The sequence below is a fragment of the Crinia signifera genome, chromosome 3, assembly GCF_055691185.1.
Source record: "Crinia signifera chromosome 3, ASM5569118v1, whole genome shotgun sequence".
Taxonomy (NCBI): domain Eukaryota; kingdom Metazoa; phylum Chordata; class Amphibia; order Anura; family Myobatrachidae; genus Crinia; species Crinia signifera.
The window spans coordinates 63,787,746-63,811,560 of NC_139219.1; the positions used below are offsets into that span (position 1 = coordinate 63,787,746).

At 42.0% G+C, this 23,815-nt stretch overlaps 1 protein-coding gene across 6 annotated transcripts in view; it reads right to left on the bottom strand.

Annotated features, from left to right (window-relative positions):
• The window catches only part of PPP4R3B (protein phosphatase 4 regulatory subunit 3B), a 44,790-nt gene that overhangs the window by 15,962 nt on the left and 5,013 nt on the right, over positions 1–23,815 (bottom strand). For all 6 annotated transcript variants that reach the window (XM_083175912.1, XM_083175911.1, XM_083175908.1 and 3 more), the window contains exons 3-7: positions 19,080–19,178; positions 14,531–15,154; positions 4,963–5,040; positions 4,540–4,656; positions 785–901 (exon numbers count right to left, since the gene is read on the bottom strand). In XM_083175912.1, the coding sequence (XP_083032038.1) occupies positions 785–901; positions 4,540–4,656; positions 4,963–5,040; positions 14,531–15,154; positions 19,080–19,178 (1,035 nt within the window). The remainder of the gene's footprint in view (positions 1–784; positions 902–4,539; positions 4,657–4,962; positions 5,041–14,530; positions 15,155–19,079; positions 19,179–23,815) is intronic.

Here is a 23,815-nt window from a genome sequence, read left to right on the forward strand (position 1 = left end):
ACATATATACATACATACATATATATACATATACACACTGTCAAGTACGGCGGCACCCGGAGGCTTAATAAGAGAGACAACAACTGCAGAGTAGCGTGATCGAACGTTTTCGATGTTTAATACATCCTCATGTATTAAACATCAAAAACGTTCGATCACGCCACTCTGCAGTTGTTGTCTCTCTTATTAAGCCTCTGGGTGCCGCCGTACTTGACAGTATAAGCAGTGGGGACTTCCCTCTCAGGAGGGCACCGGAGCCAGCTATACAAGGTAGTGGGAGTGCTGCTCTCAAAAACTCTGTGTGTATATATCTATCTATATATATATATATATATATATATATATATATATATATATAGATATATATATCTATATATATATCTATATATATATCTATATATATATCTATATATATATCTATATATATATCTATATATATATCTATATATATATCTATATATATATCTATATATATATATATATATATATATATATATATATATATATCTATATATCTATATATCTATATATCTATATATCTATATATCTATATATCTATATATCTATATATATATATATATAGGCCACAGAGAATACTAGTTATGGCCATACAAAAAAAAAAAATATATGACTATCCATTTTAAATAACAGTCTATAAAAAGGAAGGCATAAGGACAAACGATGCACCTGCATAGGGTCAAGGAAAATACAACACTACATCCCATGCAAAAGTAAATGCTTGTTCAGAGAGAAAAAAAAAAAAAGGAAGGAAAAAGCTACTTACATCATCACTCTGCTGAACTTCTTGCATTACAAATTCCCGGACCATGGATGGACTAAACTCTACCAGATACGAAAATATATCGGTTGCAGCTGCTCTAACTTGCAAATCATCCATACCCTAGGAAAAACAAGGGAAAATTAACCAAGGTGGTAAGACAGATGTAAAGGAGGAATATTTATCAGGGTAATCTCACATTTTTATAAACAGCGCTGTGGTTTGGAAGATCTACAGAAAAGAAAAAACACATCTCCAGAACGGGGAAGGATGTTTAGGTAAGCGAAATAATGGACAGACTGTCCACATTTCTTCAATCACTGCTTGATAAGATTAGCGGACAATCATTTCATCTTCTAACCACACCCACCACACTAGCAGCTACAGTTCTTATTCCTCTACCAGTCTTAAAATGGGTCCACACCTAAAGATTAAATCTGTCTGCTGGGAACAAAAATCTGGTAATATTTGGGAGAAAAGGACAATCAGCCAATCAGCAGCTGCCTAATCATGTTTTTTTGTTTTGTTTAAATTCACCCTGCGCCCGGCTCTCGGAGTCCTCCCACATTGGATGCGATACATCGTGGGTGCTAAAAAGCACCCACGATGTGCCGCTAAGGGCTGCACATAAGAGTTATCTTATGTGCAGCACATATGATCTCCAGCTTCAATCCAATGCGTACGAGACAGTGCATAAGAGGTCACACACATGCAACTTTGCCCAATTTCATAGCCCGATCCACCACATCGGCCTTAAGAACCAGGAATTTTATGGCAGATGAGAACCATCTGACCCATCTAGTCTGCCCCTTTTTTAAACATGTTACCTAAAACCATATTTGATCATTATTGCTTTGTAAGGATATCAATATGCCTATCCCAAGCACTTATCCACTACTATTTCTGTGAAGTAATTTTTCCTCAAATTGCCCCTGTACTTCCCCAGCACACACTATGACAGAAAAGACAAGAAAGGTTTTAAAAATGACAATTAATTTTTCATGAAAAGTAGAAGAGTAGGAGCAGTATGGATCCACTGCTGAAGAAAACAATTGTGCATTTGTTTTTTTTTTTGTTTCTTCAAAACTTTTTTAATTGAATAGGTCAGAATATAAATAATAGTCAGTACAAAAAAAGTCATCATGATATACACAGAACTGTGAAGAAACCTTTGTCAAAGCCTCCAATGAGTGACCAATTTTATGATAAGGGGGAGAGGGACAAGGGGCATAAAAATGTGGCCGGCCAAGCGGAGGAGGAGTGAAAAATAGTACAAGATTAGGGAATGGGAGAAAAGGGGAAATTAGGTTAGTTGGGATCATACCTGTCTTGAATAGAGGATCATGGTAGGACTGGCCAACAGGGGATCAGGGGAAAACCCCGTTGGGCCCCCCTCCTCCTCTAGGGATCAGGTTCCAGAATCTGCACTTCAGTTATACTACACAGGACTATATTTATTCTACAGAGCATTGTTATTAATCTCATACATTATCATGCATGAGCAGTAATTAATTAATATATTATATATATATATATATATATATATATATATATATATATATATATATATATATATATATATATATATATATATATATATATATATATATATGAAGAAAAGGTGAAGTTTCAGGGTGCGCTGAGACCTTAAGTTATTAGACAATAGTTTTACAATAAAATTGATTTAATAAACATTTGCTCACAGAGCATAGCAGTATATAACAAGGTCACATAAATACAGTTACAGTACATAGGATGATGGTATGTCAATTTTGACCGTGATCGAAATACGCCCAATAGGCCCAACGCGTTTCGTCGTGAACACGACTTCCTCAGGGGCACAATACAACAGTAGGTAATGGTGGTCACACAGTCTAGAATTGAGGTTGGAAACCCTCTAGATAAAGAAATTTTTGGGACGGGAGATGTCCTTGGACGATTTAAAACATAATGTCCACCAGCTGTTAATGTTGGGTAAACAAATAGAAAGACTACCCAGAGTTAATCAGCAAAATTGGCCACCTTCAAGTATAGGCGGTTAAGGCGAAATTTGTAGAACAATAGTATAACGTGTACTGCTCAGCTCCAAAAGTGAGAGGCTCTCACTTTTGGAGCTGAGCAGTACACGTTATACTATTGTTCTACAAATTTCGCCTTAACCGCCTATACTTGAAGGTGGCCAATTTTGCTGATTAACTCTGGGTAGTCTTTCTATTTGTTTACCCAACATTAACAGCTGGTGGACATTATGTTTTAAATCGTCCAAGGACATCTCCCGTCCCAAAAATTTCTTTATCTAGAGGGTTTCCAACCTCAATTCTAGACTGTGTGACCACCATTACCTACTGTTGTATTGTGCCCCTGAGGAAGTCGTGTTCACGACGAAACGCGTTGGGCCTATTGGGCGTATTTCGATCACGGTCAAAATTGACATACCATCATCCTATGTACTGTAACTGTATTTATGTGACCTTGTTATATACTGCTATGCTCTGTGAGCAAATGTTTATTAAATCAATTTTATTGTAAAACTATTGTCTAATAACTTAAGGTCTCAGCGCACCCTGAAACTTCACCTTTTCTTCATCTCTATACTGGGTCCCATCTAACAGGGGACCCCTTCAGGGTTGCAGCTTAGTCACTACATTGAGCGCATTGTGTGGCCCCTTCTTTTTGATATATATATATATATATATATTTATCAAGAGGCTCAGATCATGCACTATGCAATGGTGGGCTTCTGCATTTTCCCAGAGGGCTCTTCATGCCCCTATCCGATACTGAAGGGGATGTTAGTCAAGTAATGAGAACCAAGTGCTCCAGGTTTTAAGACATTATTCAGATGAATTAATGATACCAGTCATGAATTCCATCCAGTAAATATACAATTTAGAGTGATGGAGGGACAGGCCCAGCCCACTGTTATCCACCTCACCTGAAAGATGCTCTCTCCTGTTTTGTAGGCAATTGGGGTGTATTCAATGCTTTCTGCGAGCTGTGATAGCGAGCAGTGCTGCCTGCTCACTGGTCAGTATTCAACGGACCCCCTGCACATGCAGTTTCCCTGCCACTAGGTTTTTGGAGCGAGGAGGAAACGGTGTTTGCGGCCACCAAAACAGCAAAGCTCATGGCTAAATGCAGCGGGCTCCCTGCATTAGCCGCGAGCCTCACTGTTAGGGGGAATCCTCACTGTCAGAGGATTTTCCTGGTGCTTTGAATAGGGTGAGCTTTAAGAATTATGGTTTAACCCCTCGCCGGCCGCATTGAATACACCCCAATGACTGCCGGCTGCATTACACACAGTACATAAAAGACAGTAGTTCTAGCTTTACACTGCGATGTAGAGTAGGAACAAGCACTTTTCCAGACTCTAAATCTGTCCAAATATTTTCTATTTGGCCCCATGCTGCACAGGAAGGCTTAGCCGGGGTGCAAAACTGCACCTTTTAAGCAGGATTTAAGCGGTGTACAATGTGATTTACTGGCTGTTCAATCCGGATTGAATCGCACGGTGCCGTGAACACATTCGATTTAAAATATATAGTACAGGTCTGTCCTATACAGTCTTGCCTGCAGAGTCTATTTTTCAATTTGATTTTGATGCCGCGCTTTGGGATCTAACAGAATGCGTTTGCTTATATAAGCAAAAACTAATTGAAACCAACATCATATAGATGCAAACCTAACCGTGTGTACGCAATATTACTCTTTACTGTAAATAAGGCCCCACATGTCCATATTACAATATCCGAGGTACTCACCATGACAATTTCCAGGGCAGGAAGAATTCCTAGATTTGCCAATGTTTTGAAAAATGCATCTCTATTTTGAGGCTGTAATGTCTGGGAAAATGCACAGAATTCTTTGAAAAAATTAACCTACAGAAAAAAAAAAAAGAGAAGAACAGATGCATATAAATGTGTCACTGTAGCATTATTTGTATAGTAAATCCTGGATAAGTGAGAAAATATGGCATATATTTACTTAAATGCGGGTTCTTCGAAGAGATTTTAACCATAGCAACCAGATTGTAGCCATTTTCTAGAAGGTACTAGACAAATGAGAAGCAGAATCTTATTGGTTGTTATCAATTTCTAAAAACCCGCTCTTAAGTAAATATACCCCCTAAGCGTCCAGACACATAGCGAAAAACGTATTTAGTGACTGGCAAAACCTTCTCTTACCAATTCACGTCTTTTGTCATCATCTGTAGCTTCATCAGTCAGTTGTGCAAAAACTTCAGACAAAAACTTTTCATCTTCCTGTGTTAGATAAAGTAGGCATTGTGAATAGACATGAAAAACAAAAATGTCTACCGTAATTGCTTCTTACTCCAAGTTACAAATCCAGATTTAAAATAAAAATTATGCAGGGGGTGAGAATCAGTTTTGGCACTGAATAGGTAACTCATGTAAAATAACTTATTCATGGCTTCCTCAAATAGTCACAAGTGTCCCAAAAATAATCCACCCGCAAAGCTAGGTCTCAGAGTTTAATAAGGTAAAGGATCTAGTAGGATATTTCCACCAGGCGGACATAGTCGGCCATAACAACAAGATTAGATTGAAATATTCAAACTGTTCAATGCCGGGCTAATTTTTCAACTATGGGAAGATTGTCCAAAACGCCACAGATGCTACAATCCAGCGTCTTTTTGAAAATGCAAATTTGACTAATCGAATATGAATTCTGCATGGGGGGAGTCTTGGCCAAAAATGGATCAGGATTGATTAATGGTGGCCGATATTACTGAAGGTCGGAAATATCAGCCAACATTGAATAACCCCTAAAGCAGGCATGTCCAAACTGTGGCCCACCAGCTGTTGTGAAACTATACATCCCAGCATGCCTTGCTATAGTTTTAGCATTCCCTAATAGCAAAAATGTAGCAAGGCATGATGGGGGTTTATATTGGAAAATACAATAAAAACATAAAAACATTGCAGTTTTAAAACCTCCAGGACAAATGTGTCAGGCTTGAAACCACCATTAAGCAAACATGGCACCAAAGCTGAAATTTTAAATATGGCCATTAGACCACTTAGAACAAACAGTCGTTTGAAACTTTCCATGTGTGGGCATGATGAGCCAATGCACAATGTGGCAATGATGTGTATATAATTTGTAGTGGTTAAACGGCCCATCTAATATTGTTTCCACAATCGTTCTGAGTGTGCACATGATATCGTTTGGACAAGAGTGTTCTGGATTTCAAGGGAAATTGGGTAAGAGACTGGATTGTTCATAAAATATAAATGCCCATACACACTATAAGATTACCTTTCCAATCTAGCTAGTTGGAATGAAAATCTGGAAATTTCTGGTTGTAAATGACAATTGACTGGGAGACCAGTTTTGTTCCTTGGTGCTCTGCAGAACAGGGCTCCATTATTAGGAGATGGCTGTTTCAGTCCTAATTTTTCTCCTTTTGCCCTGTAAACTTTAACTTTTTTCTTATACTGGGTGCCCGCTCCACAGCAGAACTACCACTGACACCCGCAAAGTCGTCTGACGACTGGTGGATGAACCCTATGGCCACTCACACCAGTCACCTCCCTGCACTTGGAGGGAGCTGCAGATAAAGGAGAGGCAGCAGGTAACAGACTGCCCGCTAGCGGATAGTTGGGACACGGCTCACAACACCGATGGTGTGGGGCGCTACCGGCGCATCTGGCAGTGGTACTCAGCTCATGCTGAGAAACCACTAGACCACCAGGGAATATTTGCCTGCAAACAGGCCCTTACGCAGGGACTCTGGGGTTCCAGGAAGGGACTTGGCCTTGTTTCTCCACCTCCCTCCCTCGGCTATGACTCGTCCTGGGTTCCTGCCCTGGTAGCTTCTCCCCCTCAGCACTTGCAGGGGCCATTTTACCTCAGACGGTCTGGCAGACCACAGAAGAGGAGCTCTATAATCACCCCCTTGCCTTCACGGAATTCAGTGACCAGGTTTAACTCCCTCACTCTGTATATTTACAGTGTTTGATATTTTATTCAGTCTTTAATGTGAAGATTCATAGCTACCATTTCTCTGTACAGGTACTAGTAGCAAGGTATACATTACATAGTCGCTAATTTCTTTATTAGTGTCTGTTGTACAGTACTTTGACTCCCTTTCTTACACCATAGTGCGTAAAGGGCAGTGGTTCCCAACCCTGGTCTCCACACAGAATCACAAGTGCTATAATTAGCTCCACCTGTAGATCTTTTCAAATGTGCCTGAATAATGAGTGCACCTGCCGGGTGACATGGAAAACATGCACTGTTGGGGGTACTTGAGGACCAGGGTTGGGAACCACTGGTATAGGGGGTTACATTCGTGGGAAGTTATAGCCTCAAATTTCCCCACTATGTCTTCTAAGGGGTCAGGAAAGGGTAACGCTCCAGCGCTGTGAACCTATACGTGAACTTCATGTAATGAAAATTGTGCATGTGCTGAGCAGAACCATACTGGCGTTTGTGAGTGCTGCACTCTGCCGGGACCCAGTACGCAGGCTGCTGAGGAGGTTACCTGTGAGCCTTACTGGGCTACTGCCTTATCCTCTGCAATGAGGGAGCTGGCATCTCAGATGGCAGCTTTACGTACTTTAATTGCACCCCCTGTTCCCAGGCTCCTCAGCCAGAGGAACCAGCGTGGGTACAAGGCCTGTCCCAATCTGTCCAAGGTTTGGTACAGGTACCATCTTTACAGCAACACGCTGTAGGTGTTCCTAGTATGTGTGCAGCTGTACATGAACCTTTTGGAAGGATCTACGTCTGAAGGATCCTTAGACAAGGACCCAGATACAGATGCCTTAGTTAAGGGAGAGTCCACAGCCGATGAGGCTCACATGATTCAGGCCAGGGTGGATAGTTTGATTAAATCTGACTGACCTTACAAATAAAGGAACGGATCCTCAACCTTCTTCTGAGGCCCCACTTTTTAAGCAGAAAAAGAAAGATCCGGCAGTGTTCACAGTCTCCTCAACTAGACAAAATATTTCCGGAAGCTTGGAATCATCCAAATAAGAAATTCCTGCTTTCTAAAAGCATTTCCACCTTTTATCCCCTACCTGAGGATCATAAAAAATGGGAAGGTACTCATCAGGTGGACCCCCACGTGACCAGGCTAGTTAAAAGCTACCACCCTACCTATACCAAATGTAACATCTCTTGACCGGTTGATAAGAAGTTAAATCCATTTCTAAAAATCGATCTATACTAATGCCATTTGTCCGGCTTTTGCAGGAGCTTGGACTACCATGACTAAAGGGTGCTGGGCTGACGCTTAACAGAAGGCCTGCAGTTGGGGACACGCATAGCAGATCTTTTGTCCCTAGTGGACAATATACGAGAAGCACGGACATACAGCTGGAGAGCTTGTCAGCCAGCGATGGGAATCCCAAGATTCCCTTAGATGGCGATCACTGGTGGATCACTGGTGGAGAGGCGCTCCATCTGACGGGGACTCGCAAGCCTCTTACACGGTCGCGCGTCCCAGTTACTCAGCGTGAGGGAGCAGAATCCTGATTCAGGGAGACAGGCAGGGTTATGGGAGAGTGCAGGGGCTACGGGCGAGAGGCAGAGGGTTCAGTCAGAACGGGGGCACGAGCATCTTGTGCACACGCCCCCCTTCTGGCGGTTGATTATTCTATCGCCGGGAGCTGCTCCAACTGTACCTCAGTGAGGGTGTTAAGGACAGCGGTGTCTTTGCTTCTAAGGTATCAGCGGTATCTGTGGCATCAAGACGAGCTCACTGGCTCAGATCCTGGCAGGTGGATAACGACCCCAAGAAAGCATTGGAAGCTTTACTTTTTTCCAGGATCAGTGCTTTTCAGTCCAGATAAGATTGTCCCTTCTATAGCTGCCTCTGAATTGGCTTTCCTTCCCTTAGGAATTTCATAACCAAGGCAACAATCCTTTCATTTTTTTTCGACCCTAAAATAAGGCAAGAGCTCAATCCTCTACAAGAGTTCATCATGGTTTTTCAAATTCACAAAAATCGAAAGTTGATCAACCTGCTGTCTGACACCAGAATACAATATCCGGCTGTGTTGAGGGTAGAGGGTCGTCGTCTTCAATTTGCAGAGATTTGGCTAAAGTCAACATCGGTGACTCCTGGGTGTTGGATGTACTGTCACAAGGCTACCCCCTCACCTTTTGGTCTCGGCCTCCAACCCAGTTCTTTGCAACAGGTCTTCCTGTGGACCCATTGAAAGGAGAATACATCCCTGAACTGTTGGTGTAATTTTTTTTTTCCTTTTTATTTTTTGTCAAATCTTATCAAGCGGAAGACTTCAATAAAAGTCATGCTATGCAGACTCTGTCGTTATACACATTAATACTTGTGTGCATAGATGGCTCCATTCAGACACGAGTAGCAACAGAAGGCGGACATTTCAGCTTGCAGCCACCTGAGATGGCGGGCTGAAGTGTGTGAAGTGTCCTGTTTGGAATCCCAAATGGGACATATTGTGCTAAATGCTGTATTTTAGTCAGTATTGGCCGCATCAGCCATAGCGGCCTGATCAGAGTAACAATTGGATTGTTGTGTCATATTTATCAGATGGAATTTATGACTAGCATTATTAAAAATCCTCTAATGACCCATTCAGACCGCACTTAAAATACAGTATTTTGCAGATATTTAACGGTTTTAAAAAAGGTAAATTGTGCAGTCTGAAAGGTCCATAGTGAATTTACGGTTTTAAAATAACTGGTATTTTAAAACTGTAAAAGAGCAGGGTCCTACCCATTTAAGACCCATTTTTTTGCTGTCTGAACGGGTCTGAAACGGTACCCAGGCAGCAGTGAGCACTACTGGCCTCGCTGGAACAGCACAGTGCATATTTAATGAGTGGGACCGCTCATACATGTGTGCATATGTAATGAGCCCCTCATTACATATGTGCATATGTAATGAGCGGTCCCGCTCGTTAAATATGCACTGCGCTGGTCCTGAGCATCAGCTTGTCCTGCGTCAGGAGCGGGACCAGCTGATGCTCAGACACCCTAACATAGACACTGGCTGATCATTTCTCAGCCACGTGTGACACCCATTACATAGTCCTGCATTCCCTGTACCCGTTGAGTTCATCTGCTGCTTTCACACCGCAAACCTGCTATAGACCCGGTATTTACATGTGGTGTGAAAGGGGTTAAACTTGCTCTGACCCGTTTTAACAAACGTTTTAAATACCGGGTCTAAGCAGGTTTTGCGGTGTGAAAGCAGCATAAATCCTTTCATAAAACCCAGCAGCTTTCTTAGTTGTAGCTACAGATGGGAACTTCTGCCGAGGACCCGACCTTTTTCCTCTCTTTCTATATATTTCTTCTTCTCTACTCTCTAGCTGTTCCCCCTCTTGCTTCTCTTGGAATATTTGTTTGGGAGCAAATCATATTGTTTCATTTTTATTTCTAACTACTGTATTATGTTTAAAAATTGGATATTCTTATTTCATTGAAGACATCAGGATCCATGTTTACCAAGTTCATATACTTGATATATTATTACGTTTTAACTGTATGTATTCATGCTTATGCTAGGATATCAAATAAATAAATCTTTAAAGTTCACAGTTAAAAATGGCAAAGTATTCATGAGCGCTACATATTAGGTCTGCACCTATTATGTTGTTTATACCTACTAAAATTGATTCAACAGTATTACCTTTGTAATATTATGGACACAGCATAAATAATTCACCTGTCAGAATGTTACAAAAAAAATTCATAATGCCTTTTAATTAAAACAGAGATATATCCATCAGCTGTCACAATAAATGCTTACAAAAGAGGATCTGCCACCAGGTTGCTATACCATAGAGTACATTGTGCACTACACGCTATCCTGGGCTGGCTAATCCACAGGAGAAGTGCATGGTACAGAGGAAACTAGCCAGGAGGGAGAACAGTATACACAAGACACTGTACTGAAAGAACATGAGAACACTTGCCATCTACACAGTACATATGTACAACAGTAATACAACATTACTGGTTGGACACCCTTTTCTCCTTTGTCCAATGGGGAACACTGGAAACACTCTGGGGTATACATGTGGTCTTTAACACATAAAAACATGGACAAGTTACATATTCTTTGATAAGTTGATATTTTCTGATAAAGGACACTCAGCATGCTTCCTCACTTCTATATACCATGGAATTTGGATTTTAATTTTGACATGCTTAATGTCCCTGATCAACAAAGCCTATTGACTGTCAACCCTATGACACATACGAAACCTATGTACCCCCTTATGCAATGACATACTTGTGTCTGACAGAAATCAAACTAGCCCATCGCTGCTTTTAGAATAACTAAATGTGGACAGCAAACTGTTTGTACAAAGTTTGCTCATTTGCTTAATTTGGAATATTATCAAGCTTAGTCTCATAGGCTTTAATAAACATGAGTGAATTTTGCTCTATTACTCACGTTCACTCACTAATATTCTAAAGTGTAAGGGGGGTTGTGCAGGACATAGCAGTTCAGTGCTTACTGTTCGGGTATACATTAGCAGGGACATGTCTTAATGCATCAAGAAAGGCCTCCCACAGACTAAAGGTGCCCATACACGCTGCGATTATCGCATGCGTTTTGTACTTTTAAAGTACAAAACGCATCACATGTGCAATAATCGCACCATGTACATGCGGGGATGCGATGCGCGTCTCCGCATGTACAATATTGTAAAGCACAAAAAGTATCTGCAGGCAGTACTTTTTGTGCTTCATTGCATCAGTACAGGAGTACATGCGATGCGATGTCCATTAGGTAACTATAAACTTTAAAAAAAAAAGTGGCTAAAATCGCATCGCACCCGCAAAGTACAGTACATCGCATCGCATCCACTTCAAGTGCCAAAATCGCATGGCAGCTTGAAGTACAAAAAGCACAGCACACAAAATCGGTGCGTGTATGGGCACCTTAAGAGGCATCTAAATGGAGCAACAATTGAATTGCTGTATTCAGCAGCCACTAGTGGTTATAACTGGGAAAACAATTGAACGGCCCACTGAATGTGCTTCTTTAATGAAAATGCTCAGTGGTTTTATGTACGGACCTCCGCAGCCACGTGGCACATTTCATTGTACCTGAAAACTGTCAAAATTCAATTAGCCGCAAATTTTTCCTACTCCCATTCTAAATCTGCTTTAAGTTAATGTGGCCATAAATGAGAGTTAATGCAGCTTTTAGTCTGTAGCCAAATTAGATATATACACATATATATTTAAAAATGGTTAATTTATTGTGCACCAAAACCTACCCCCAATAAACAAAGGCTTTTACTAATGACATGTCAATTTTCAGTTGACTTTCTATAAAAAAAAAAAAAAGTGGCAATTTACATAGAACATGTATTATTAGTGTGTTCTATAGAGGAGGAATATGTTGTGGAACTGGCAGGTGGAGGATAAAAGTCATTGCTTAAAAGCAATTAAAATTCTATTAAAGGCATTTTCCTGTAGCCAAAAATAATCTAGAGGCTTTAATTTGGCCATTTGTTTACTATTCCCGTTGCCCGTTAAACAAGAAGTAAATTTGAAAACCACCATCAGCTTTAGAAGAATACTTTGTATGGATTATGTAATACATTATAAGCAAACTTGCCACTTTTCTGGGGTTCAGTGATTTCCCCACTGAAGTGTGCTGTGCATTAGTGGTCTGACATGCTGAGAACTCTGAAGATTGCATGGAATCGTAGCCGTAAGAAAGAGTTTGTGCATTCAAATTTAAATGCAGCAGGTGGCATCTGTAGGGAATAAAGCACTCCTAGAAGCATTTGTGAGATCAGAGTGCTACTGTATAACTGAGGACACAGCCTTGCATCCCCATCGTGATTTGTAATGTTTTTAGGCACTGGTCAGCCTACGTAAACTGAAGCTTTTTCAGACAGGCAGACCAATCCAGACACTGGGTCCATCCGATGACGCACGCCCTGGACTAGTCATGCCTACAAACCAGGAGCAACATGATCCAGTTTTGAAGAAGAGTGCCAGATGCCACCACCCAAACACTGTAGCATGTCAACTATGCAGCGGCACAACGGGTCACAAGACATGATCAGAACAGGTCTTGCATCTGCGCAGCCATCTCATCACCTTGGTTCCGGACCGGCACTTAATCAAACAGCACAGGACCCTGCCGTCTCCACCTTTGCCAGCAGAGTGCCATTCGCCCATTGTGGACCATTCTAGATGGACTGCAAATTGGCCATCCAGGGTAACAGACTTCAAAAAGCAGGGTAATATTCCGGAACCATCATTCTTCCTTTTCCACTCCAAGTTTTATGATGAACCAATATATACTAACAAGTGTTTGGAGAGCTTAAAGGCCCCACCAGAGACCATATCATTTGGCCCCCCCTTCAATCATGCAGGATTAATGTTGCAACATTGACCCATTATATTGATTTTATTCTTTGTTTTTATATCTTGTTGTTATTTGTGTACACAATAAATTGTCAATTCACTTTTCAATTGTGACTCTCTCAGTGAAACCCAGCGCTGCTCAACCTCCCTTTTTTCCCCCACTTGCATCTGCGCAGTGCCGCAAATGTATTTGTACTCAGACTATCTGGTTTACATACAAATCTCAATTAGGCTGTGATTCAGATGTACATTAAAATAAATAAAGCCAGCAACACTACACAAGTGCAGGTGTTCCGTGTCCACCATAAGGCAAGAACTGGAGAGAAAAAAAGAAGAGGGATTAAAGCAAAGTAATGGAGTTACTGCTTTCAAGTGCCCTTCCCCCAAGAAGGTGAAATGTTAAACATCTATACCCGTCTACTGCTGAAGAAGGCCACTATATAGTTTTTGTATGTCAATATGTATGTAGGCTTGCCAACATCACACAGAACAGATAATGTTATAGAACAACAATTGCTGCAACCAACACCATTGCCTGTAACCCTTCAATGCCTCACCAGCAAGATGCCAGTAATCACATCAATGATCAAGTAAAGTACCAATTTAGCAAAGCATTATCGCCGATGGTACTTGTTACTGTATGAAATATATGCATATACATATAAATGTAACATCTTGTTCTTAAGCTGGGTACACATGAGCAGACACTGCAAATTATACGATATTGTTAACGATTTCCCTTGAACTGTCTGGAACTCCTGGACAAACAACATAGTGCACATTTATCAAGTGATATTGTTCAGTGGCCACATGCAGGAGCATGCGGTCATCGACGTTATAATCTGGAATTTACTGCATGTACAAACAAGAGGGTATCAATAACAACCGGCAGGCGTGTGCTTTGTTAACGACCGTGCGTGTACACTAGTCGATATGCAGGAAAATACATTTAACTATATCAACAACAACAATATGTACAGAGCTTTAAATTCATTAAATTGAATATCATAGGAAAGCCTATGTAGTGTCTGAAGAGGCATCAAGTCAGAACGGACCAGAATTTAAAAAGCTGTTGGGCCCGTTTTGCCGAGAACGACCATGGATTGTCGAGATCGCGACCGTATCTCAACAATTTATGGTCGTTTTTTCGGACACTGCCCATTTTGCCGATTAGCAGGCAGGACATTGAATCCCGCGAAAACGGGTCAGGGTCATGACTGTCGGGACGTGCCGACAGTCGGGACCCGAGAGTGAACACCCCACTTAATGTAGACAGCTCATATTACTGTAAAAAAAAAAAAAAAAAAAGAAGAACATAACACTTTAAAAACTCCCAAAACATTATGAAAATATTTGAAGGAGCACGTCCGTCAGAGGCTTATTAGTAATATTACTTACTTGCAACATGCTGACAATCTCCACTTTGTTGAAGAAAATGAAAGATGTGAGCGTAGAAAGAAAATTGTCTTCGAATACGGATGGTGTAGGCAAGATGACGTCTTGAATGTACTGTACCCTGTACGTTTGGTGAATCTTTTGCCTAAGTTCAGAATCTGTTATGGGAATTACTTCCTTAAACTTTGCAGTTTTGGTGAGGAATTCCCGGTGTCTTTTTGGCTGAGCCAAGGCTGGGTCATACTCTAGGCACCCCACAACATCCATGATACACTCGTCCGAAAACATCACCTCAAACAGAGTTGCTTTATTGAGAAATAAGATCCCTCTTATAATCTCATATAAATGGTGCAAACCCTCTGTGTTATCCAAATTCTCACAGGTTTGGAAGAGTTGCAGCAGTTTCTTTATGTAGCCCTCGTTCTCCAAGGCTAATGCTAGCTTTTCTCTACGGATAGGTGACGAGAGGACTGAGGTAACAAGGTCAGCAATCTCTTCAAGTTTATCAAGTTCACAAGTGGGAAGATCAATCAAGTTGCTAGTTTCAGGCATCTCCTCAAAGCGTTCCTCTTCTGATTCATCAATGGGGTCTTGTGTGACTTCCACCGAAGGGTCTTTTCCTTGAACCTGTAAGTCAAAAACCACAAGCATTGGTCACACTATGTCCTCTGTTATTATACAGGATTGTACTGGCCTCAATTCGCTAAACAAATTGTCAATTAGCCCTCTACGCATGATCATTGTAAGTACAGTAATGCAAAAAAGCAGTTGTAAACTACAACCATACCAAAGTCTAAAAAATAAAAACATACATGAAAGCTGTGTACACACTGTGCAATTCTGGCTCATGGCTGATTTTGACTATCCAATTTTGGCTAACTGCACTTTAGATTTAGACTTTGGGGGGTATGCAATGTGCCGCCGCTATTTCCGACGTGGGAAATAGCGGCGGCTCCCTATTCAATGCTGTCATTAACGATTGCATTGATGCGGCAAAACGGGCCGACTTCAGAAGCTGTAGGGCCCGTTCTGCCGATAACGCCATGGAGTGTCGTTATCAGGCCGACAATCCACGGCCAGATTGCAAACCCCACTATGTTGCCCTAGGCCAAATACATTCTACAGGAGAGCTAGTCAAGATAGACTTGCCTGCAGAGTCTATTTTTCTATGCGATACTGACTAAACAGGGATGCTCATCGTCATCGAATGTGGCTAAATACTGTACGATTCTAACTATCTTTCTATTAGATTTCAACTATATAGTAAAAATCAATGGCCAGAACCGCACAGCGAGTATACTGCTTAAAAGTAATCTACGACCATTAAAGCGACACAGCACTATTTCACTTTTGACAGGTGAACAGAATAGAGATGGAGGCTCAGAGATCATGGATCAATATTAAGAATCAGAAATACGGGGCAGTAGATCTTAGAAAACGCATGCAGCCGCATGGACAGGTAGCATATATAAAATATGTCTACGTAGGCTGGCTGTATGGCTGTCATCCAAACAAAAATTTTATTTACAAAAAAAGTAAAAAATAAAATAAAGGTTTTTCAGACTACACTGTGCTAATTTCACATTAAAAAGACAAAGCATGCCCAGCATTCACAAAAGTGCTGTGTCTTTCCGTGTGGCAAACAAAGTTTCTCTGTATGAATGGAGTACCAGGTAGTTAGAGGAAAGACTTGGGTAACATGCCCCAAGGGCAAGGCAGCACCAATACTAGACTGGGATTTAATAATAGCTTGCTTGTAAGGTGCTATGAGATCACATGTACACAGTGAGACCTGAGACCTCTTGTGTAACTCAAGGTTTCTTACACTGGTTAAAAGTCGAATTAAAAAAAGACAAAAAAAAAATATGATCATTTGGGATCATTTCCTGTGGCTGAATAAAAGTTACCAACATATGTATTTTATGGCCTATTTACCATAAGGAATCAGATATTCTACTTAGACTCTGAAAGTGATTTAGCCCCCTAGTACTCACATTAGGGCAATGAGCGCACCTGAGAAATATCATACATTCATGGCGATTTCAAATGTGTTTTTTTTTTTTTGCTAAAAGCTGCATTGCAGAAGTGCATAAAATATTGGGTAAACCATCCGGGATCACCAAAAAGTGACGACTACGATAACAGGACCATATAGAAGGGTGTTAGTGGCAATAAGCAGAGTAGTGTTTTATTATTCATTTTTATTAGTAGTGGAAAATGATAGCCAGCATGGTTTTCTTAGCAATTACATTCCTTACAGTACATGCTGAACCAAAACACTTCACTCTAATCTACATTCAAACACCAATGTTCCATCAACAGCCAACATATATAGTCACATGCACCTCTCTATGGGGTATATTCAAGGACTTTTTCAATCTGGCACGTTCAGTATTCAACTGACCCCCTGCACACGCTGTTTCCACGTGTCTGGGTTTTTGCAGCGGCACGTGAGGCCACTAAAACAGCGAGGCTTGCGGCTAATGCTCCCTGCATTAGCGAGCCACTCTGTTTGGGGTAATCATCGCTTGTTTTCAGCGATCCCTGCCATTTAACCCCGTCGACTGTCTATGTGTCCAAAAAGGCAAGCTTACAGCAGTGCCCTATTTGTAACAAATGTGCCATTGCAATGTCCATATTAAAATACTATGAGACTAAACTGCATCTTTTTCCATGATTTTTTCTTAAGAAACTTTCAGGTTATTGCCCCATTGTACCTGCAGACAGGTCCGTGCACACTTTATACACCTGCTGTAGAGGTTAGGGTATTATAGAGGCTTCTTTGCATGGTATGTGTCAGAAAATGCCTGCAGGCAAGTCAGAACGCCGCTGGGTTACTGTATAGGCACTCCTGTATAGTAAACCATAGCATGACAGAAATGACAGACAACAAGCTAGGAATGTAGACTAATACATGGATAAAGAAGAATTTTCAAGGGAGAGATCCCACGTCTGGCCTACACGTATAGAAGCAAAGCATGTTTATACATTCCCAAGCAACAATGAGTCCGGTCCAGCGATAGACGCACTGGAGAGATGGTTTACCACTGTGCATGTGTATAAGGGCCCCCATACATTAGTCCGACTTGTCCTAGGGACAAGTCGGACCTGATTTCACCCTGCAGCTCCCCTGGAGGGGGAAACACGATTAGGCACTTGATGTGCCAAGGTTTGCATATGATAAATCGCATGGATTTATCACATGCAGTCCCCGGGGAGCTGCAGGAGGAGGGAGCCATGCGGGGGACATCAGCGGGCGGGGAATGCCGGCTAAGAGAGAGCCGAGCAGGGGGAGGCTGCATAGCGAGCCGGGCAGGAGGTTGTGGTGGGGTGACAGTGAGAGCAGGGTGCCAGGCAGGGAGGATGACGCTGGCTGCCGGGCAGCGGTGGGAGCCGGCCCGGGAAGGAACAGAAAATTTGAGGGAAAAAAAAGCCCATACAGATGACTAGCAAGCCATTGATTGGCTGAGACCTCTCTCAGCCAATCAATGGCTTGCTAGTCATCTGTATGGGCTTTTTTTTTTTTCCCCCCCAAGTCATCTGTTCCTCCCGGCTCGCGCCGCTGCCCGGCAGCCAGCTTCATCCTCCCTGCCCGGGACCGCGCATCGGATCGGAGGGGATGTCTGCAAGTGCAATTTGGGCCGATTTCACAGTCCGATTCATCCGAATCGGTTGAAATCGTGCCCAAATCGCATAGTGTATGGGGGCCTTAAGTCTCAATGCACATGCACAGTGATCGTATAGCAATGGCAGACGCAGTGTTTTTATCCTCGCATAGGGAGTGACAGAGCGGTTATGGGGACATGGTACAACCACTTCTGGGGAGTATCTGCTGACTGATCCTGAACGCAGTTAAAATGGCCCCGATGTCTCACAATGGCCGAACATAGGTGGATTACAGACGAGCATTCATTCATAATCAGCAGTACTCAGACACTGCCAGTGAGCATCTCAATACAAATCCCGGGAGCTGCATCATTGCATATTCTCGCACAGCTGCTGCATACTGAAATGCAACTGCAGAGGCATTACCTACATCTCCGGATCACACCCAATGTAGTGTATGATAAACACACAACCATGTTTATATGTGATACTAATGATACATATGGCCTCATACCTTACTATGCGTACATACGGCCTCATACCTTACAGGCTCACATTCCTGATGATTTTACTCCTGACACAGAAGTCTGGCACAGACATTAACCATGCATGGACAATCATGAGGAGATAGCATGTAACCAAATACTGTGTAGCTATAGACTAGGCAGTGATGGCTAACCTTGACACTCCAGCTGTTGAACTACACATCCCAGCATGCGCTGCATCAGTTTTAGCATGGCCAAGTGTGTGTCAAGGAGTGTCAAGGAGTGTCAAGGTTAGCCATCACTGGACTAGGGGACCCAATGCAAGTCAGTTCTACACAGCATGTGGATTTGTAGAAGTACGCTTGTGCACACATCTAAAGGAAATTCAGTCACACACAAATCACAATCCCACTTACAGCAGGGTGAAATCAACAAAAACAACCCCCAACTAGTTACATTACCTGACATATCTTTTCCCAGATTTCATCACATCCGGCCTTCTCCTGAAAGCTGAGAGCCAAGTCATAGTTTTCTGCTTCCGACCAAACAATCAGTGTGTCCTGGGCACAAGCAAATACATCAGTCATAACACATAGGAACAGACTACACAAACCAGACTATAAAAGATTCATGCGGCGGGGTGGAGTTTAGACAATACTTAGCAGTTACAATTTGGACAGTGGGGGTTTTACACTTTACAATTTATCTATAGTCTGTTTGGTTACACATTATTTGCCACAAGTTTCACAAGCATCTCAGCATTGTCCAAACATATATAACCATTTACTTGATCAGTTCATTTTATTTATATATCTAAAAATAGTTAAAACTGCAAAAAAAAAAAAAAAATGAAATAGAAATAGGGTATAATAATAAGTGTAACATAGCCATCTCGGATATACAGGTAAATGGTGAGGGAGGATCAGCATACATAGCAGTGAAGATCGGTGGGAGATTTCAATGTAGGGCTGCAGCAGCGGCTCCCGATTGGCTACTTGACCGACCAGACCCAATTAGCTGGGGGCCAGCACTACATTTGAAATGCCACTGGGACTGTAACTCCATGGTTGCCTGCCTAATAGAAAGTGCTATTTAACTACATCCATACTGTCTGTCTGTCCCTCCCTGCACTCCTACCTTGAGTCACTGTTCCCTGCACCCATCCTCCATCACTGTTCCCTACTCTCATCCATCCTCACTGCTCTCTACGATCAGCCACACTTGCTGCACCCTACATCAGTGGTTATCAAACTCGGTCCTGAGGACCCCCACACAGTTTACTCTTTCCAGGTCACCCGACAGGTGCACTCATTACTGACACATTTTAAAAGATCCACAGGTAGAGCTAATTTCACTTGATTCTGTGAAGAGACCTGGAAAACATGCACTGTGTGGGGTCCAGAGAACCTGTGCCCTACATCAACCTATAATCAAATCCTGTCTCACGGGTTTAAGGGTTTTTCAATCTCAAATCAGGGGATTTGAAACACGACAGGGGAAATGGACTTGAAGGTATCTGTTATAGAAAAATAAAATATAACTTACTATAAAAGGTTAATAATAGGAGCACATTGCAATGGTGTTGAACCAAGCAGCAACATTAACTAATTAACTACCCCTAATTGCCAAGTGCAGAGGCCTCCATATTATCACCAGTTCCCATAGCAGAAGCATGGGCTGCTCCAGTAGCAGTGCCGCAACTGTTTCTACTGCTGTGCGGAGTCATCATTCTATTACTCTACGCAATATCGAGACACGTTCTCATATGTATTGTCCAACATCATTTTGCACAGCTGCTATTTACAAGAAATATCAACATGAACAGCACTCAGCTGAGTGCAAACATCTGTTATGCTGTGTACACACGGGGGAGATATATTGCTCAGCCATATATTGCTGAGCAATATATGGCTGAGCTATATATTGCTCAGTTTCTACTTTACATCAGCGACCAGAGATGGTCGCTGATGAAAAAGAAACTGCCGGGGGGAGCCCGGCAGTGGTAATCAGCTGGTCGCAGTAGCATGTTCCTGCGACCAGCGATCACCACAGGGGCAAAAACGGGAGCGCACACCCGGCGATATATCGCCGGTGCACACTCCCATTGCGGGCAATATGGTCGCTCAGCGACCAGATTTCCTGCGATTTTGCACAAAATCGCCCCTGTGTGTACGCACCTTAAGATGCGCAAAATATCTTCTAAATATGTCAACATCTGTGAGATGCGCAAAAAAAGTGTCAACATCTGTAATATATCCGCTAGAAATACCAGCATTGCTCAGTTATAGAAATTAAAAAAAAAAAAAATTATTATTATATTTCATTACAGGTCATTATGATGAATAAAAATGTTTGCTTGGCAATTGTATTCATCATTCAAAATTCACTTGGTCGCCAAAACTGAACCGGAGGGTGGGATGCTGCATAGAGCATCATGTAATTGCCTTGTCAGGCAAGTCTATTTCTGCTTTCAATCCCGGTGCCATGGGACTGCGCATCGGGATCGAATCCGGTTTGAAGGCAGCTGTATGTACTATATAGTAATTGCTGCACTGTCTATTTGGCTATTCGATTTCAGCTAGACAGGAGCGCGCATCAAACCGGGAACAAAAGTTTAAAACCATTTTCTATCTCCATTCGATGTTTTTGTGATACCGATTCAATAATGGTAAATCTTACTATCTGTAAATAGACTCAATTTTACGGCACTTGTGGAGTGGGGTGGCCAATCCCGGGATTTGGCCCCAGAAAGTCAGTGATTTCAATCCCGGGATTTTGGTATTAGACTCTGCATGAGCAGTCTAATGCTGGGCAGTGTCTTGTCTGAGTGGCTGGCTGTTCCCGACCCCGGCGTGCAGCTTGCACATCATGCTGCCACCCCTTCCACGGCTGCTGAAGAGGAGCAGCACGCACCCGGAGGCACCGTGCACGTCCAAACCCACTCCCGGATGCCCCCCAATGTAAGGGTCGGCCGGTGTGGGGGTGGGTACGGGGAAACGCCTGCTAACTAGGGATGCCAATCCCGGGATTAAGCATATTTCAATCCCAGGATTGAAAAAAATGACCCGGGATTGGTATCCCTATTTTGGAGTATGAAAAAATGCATGGTACACTTTTTGCTTTGGATTTGCCTATAATGTAATGCAGCACAATCCCTAAAATATGTAAACATTTGCTGTTGTAATACAGCCCTCTCTGTAGCATATGGAGAAATAAGGGTACAGCTACAAAGCCAACTGACAGTAAATGCAACTAAATTGTTAAGAGTCCTATAGTGAAAGATTAATTGCTATAAAGTAAAAAAAAAATTAAAATCTGTTCACTATTTAAAACTTGGGAAATTATTTAATCATCTTATTAAATTCTAAGGCAGTGTCATTTGAGGCGATTATTCTGAAGCGCTGCACAAGTGAAGACTATTGCAGTATGCAATGAAACCTTGCTTGCTGTTGCTTATGAGGTGGTGTACGGTTAGCAATTCTAAAAGTAAGATCTAGCAAATGCATTAAAATATATACCAACATATTGTCTGGTATGAATACAGACAATGGGCTCTCCTACATGTCAGCAACATCCGCCATCCTCTGATCCTCTGTACATGCACTGGCAACTGAACTGTATGCATTTGCTGATGCCGATCCCCCCCCCCCCCCCCCCGCCAACTCCAGTCCTCGAGAGCCACCAACATTTTTTCAGACCACCTAGCTGCTGCACAGGTGTACTCAATCACTGGCATTTTAAAAGACCCACAGGAAAAGCCAATTGCTTCACTTATGATTCTGGGGCAGATGTATTAAGCCTTAATAGGAGATAAATTGAAGGGTGATAAAGCAATAGCCAGTCAGCTCCTTTCACTTCTGAAACTCATCCTGTAACATGACCTGATGTGAGTGACCAGCCAATCAGCTCCCATCACACTCCACTGTATCTCTTGTTGAGACTTAATACATCTGCCCCTCTCTGAGGAAACCTGGAAAACGTTAACTGTTGGTAGCTCTCAAGGACTGGAGTTTTCAACCCAATATAATGTGTGTACACAGCCATTAGTCTGCCAATGTCTGTCCTGTAGTAGCAACCCAGTATATATATTCAAAATGTCTCTCACTAGGCTCCCTTTGCTATATTGATGCCAATATCTAGAGCTGATCGTTACATCAGAAACGCATGCAGCCCAGACTGACCATGGTTTCTATAAATGCTGAATGGCACATACTGTACATACAGTATTAGGGGGGTTGGTCATTTAAACAAGGGACGTTCCTGAAATATCACTACTAATGTAAGTTTACACTTATGGGGAAAGCGGGATCTTACTAAACTTGCATGAATGCGCATTGGAATAACAATATGGCAACAGGATAGGAAGGGCATATGAGCAGGTCCCTCTACCCTTATGCACTTTTCCTTCCCTACTTATACCAATATTTACTCCCTAGAATGGTATCCAGCCTTTGGATTCTTATACCTTGCTGCTGGGGTATTAGGACTGATGTCCAGCAATTTTTGTTTTATGCATTGAGGAGCCCAGAGGTGCCATATAAAAAAAATTTACCTGTAGCTAAAATTAAAGATTATTACATGAGTTGAAAAACTATTAGCAGGATCTATCTTGCCAGCAATATTTTCCCCTGACCACGCCAAATGATTTGTCTCTGTACCCTCTCTTTCATTAATACTTACCCTGTTGTCAGCTATCAAAGAACACAATTACTTTTGCTAGAGCCATAACAGCTTGTGACAATGGGGTAAATGTATGATGCAGTGATAAGGGTGGAAAAGTGTGCCAGTGGAGAAGTTACCCGCCTATAAAATGATACAGAGCAGCTGATTGGAGCAGTGATAAGAGCACATGGTGACCATACATTTACCCCAATGCCTCTATAATGCCCCAGTAATGATTACACTATAGAGTGTAAAATCTATTTGGTTGCTATGGAGACAAAACACACATGTAATGCCTCACCCATAAAGGCACACTTTCACGCCAGGTCTGCCGCTTGTTAAAAACAGCAATTATATAAAACATTAATGGTACATTCACTTTTCATGCGTTTGGATGGAATATGACATTTTTTAGTTTCCTACACAGCACTTCACACTTCTGCACGCAGTGCACTCTCATAACAAAATAAGCACAGTCTATAAAAAAGGTACCTATATTAGATACAGGTTAGTGGTCAGGTCATGTTCCAATCGA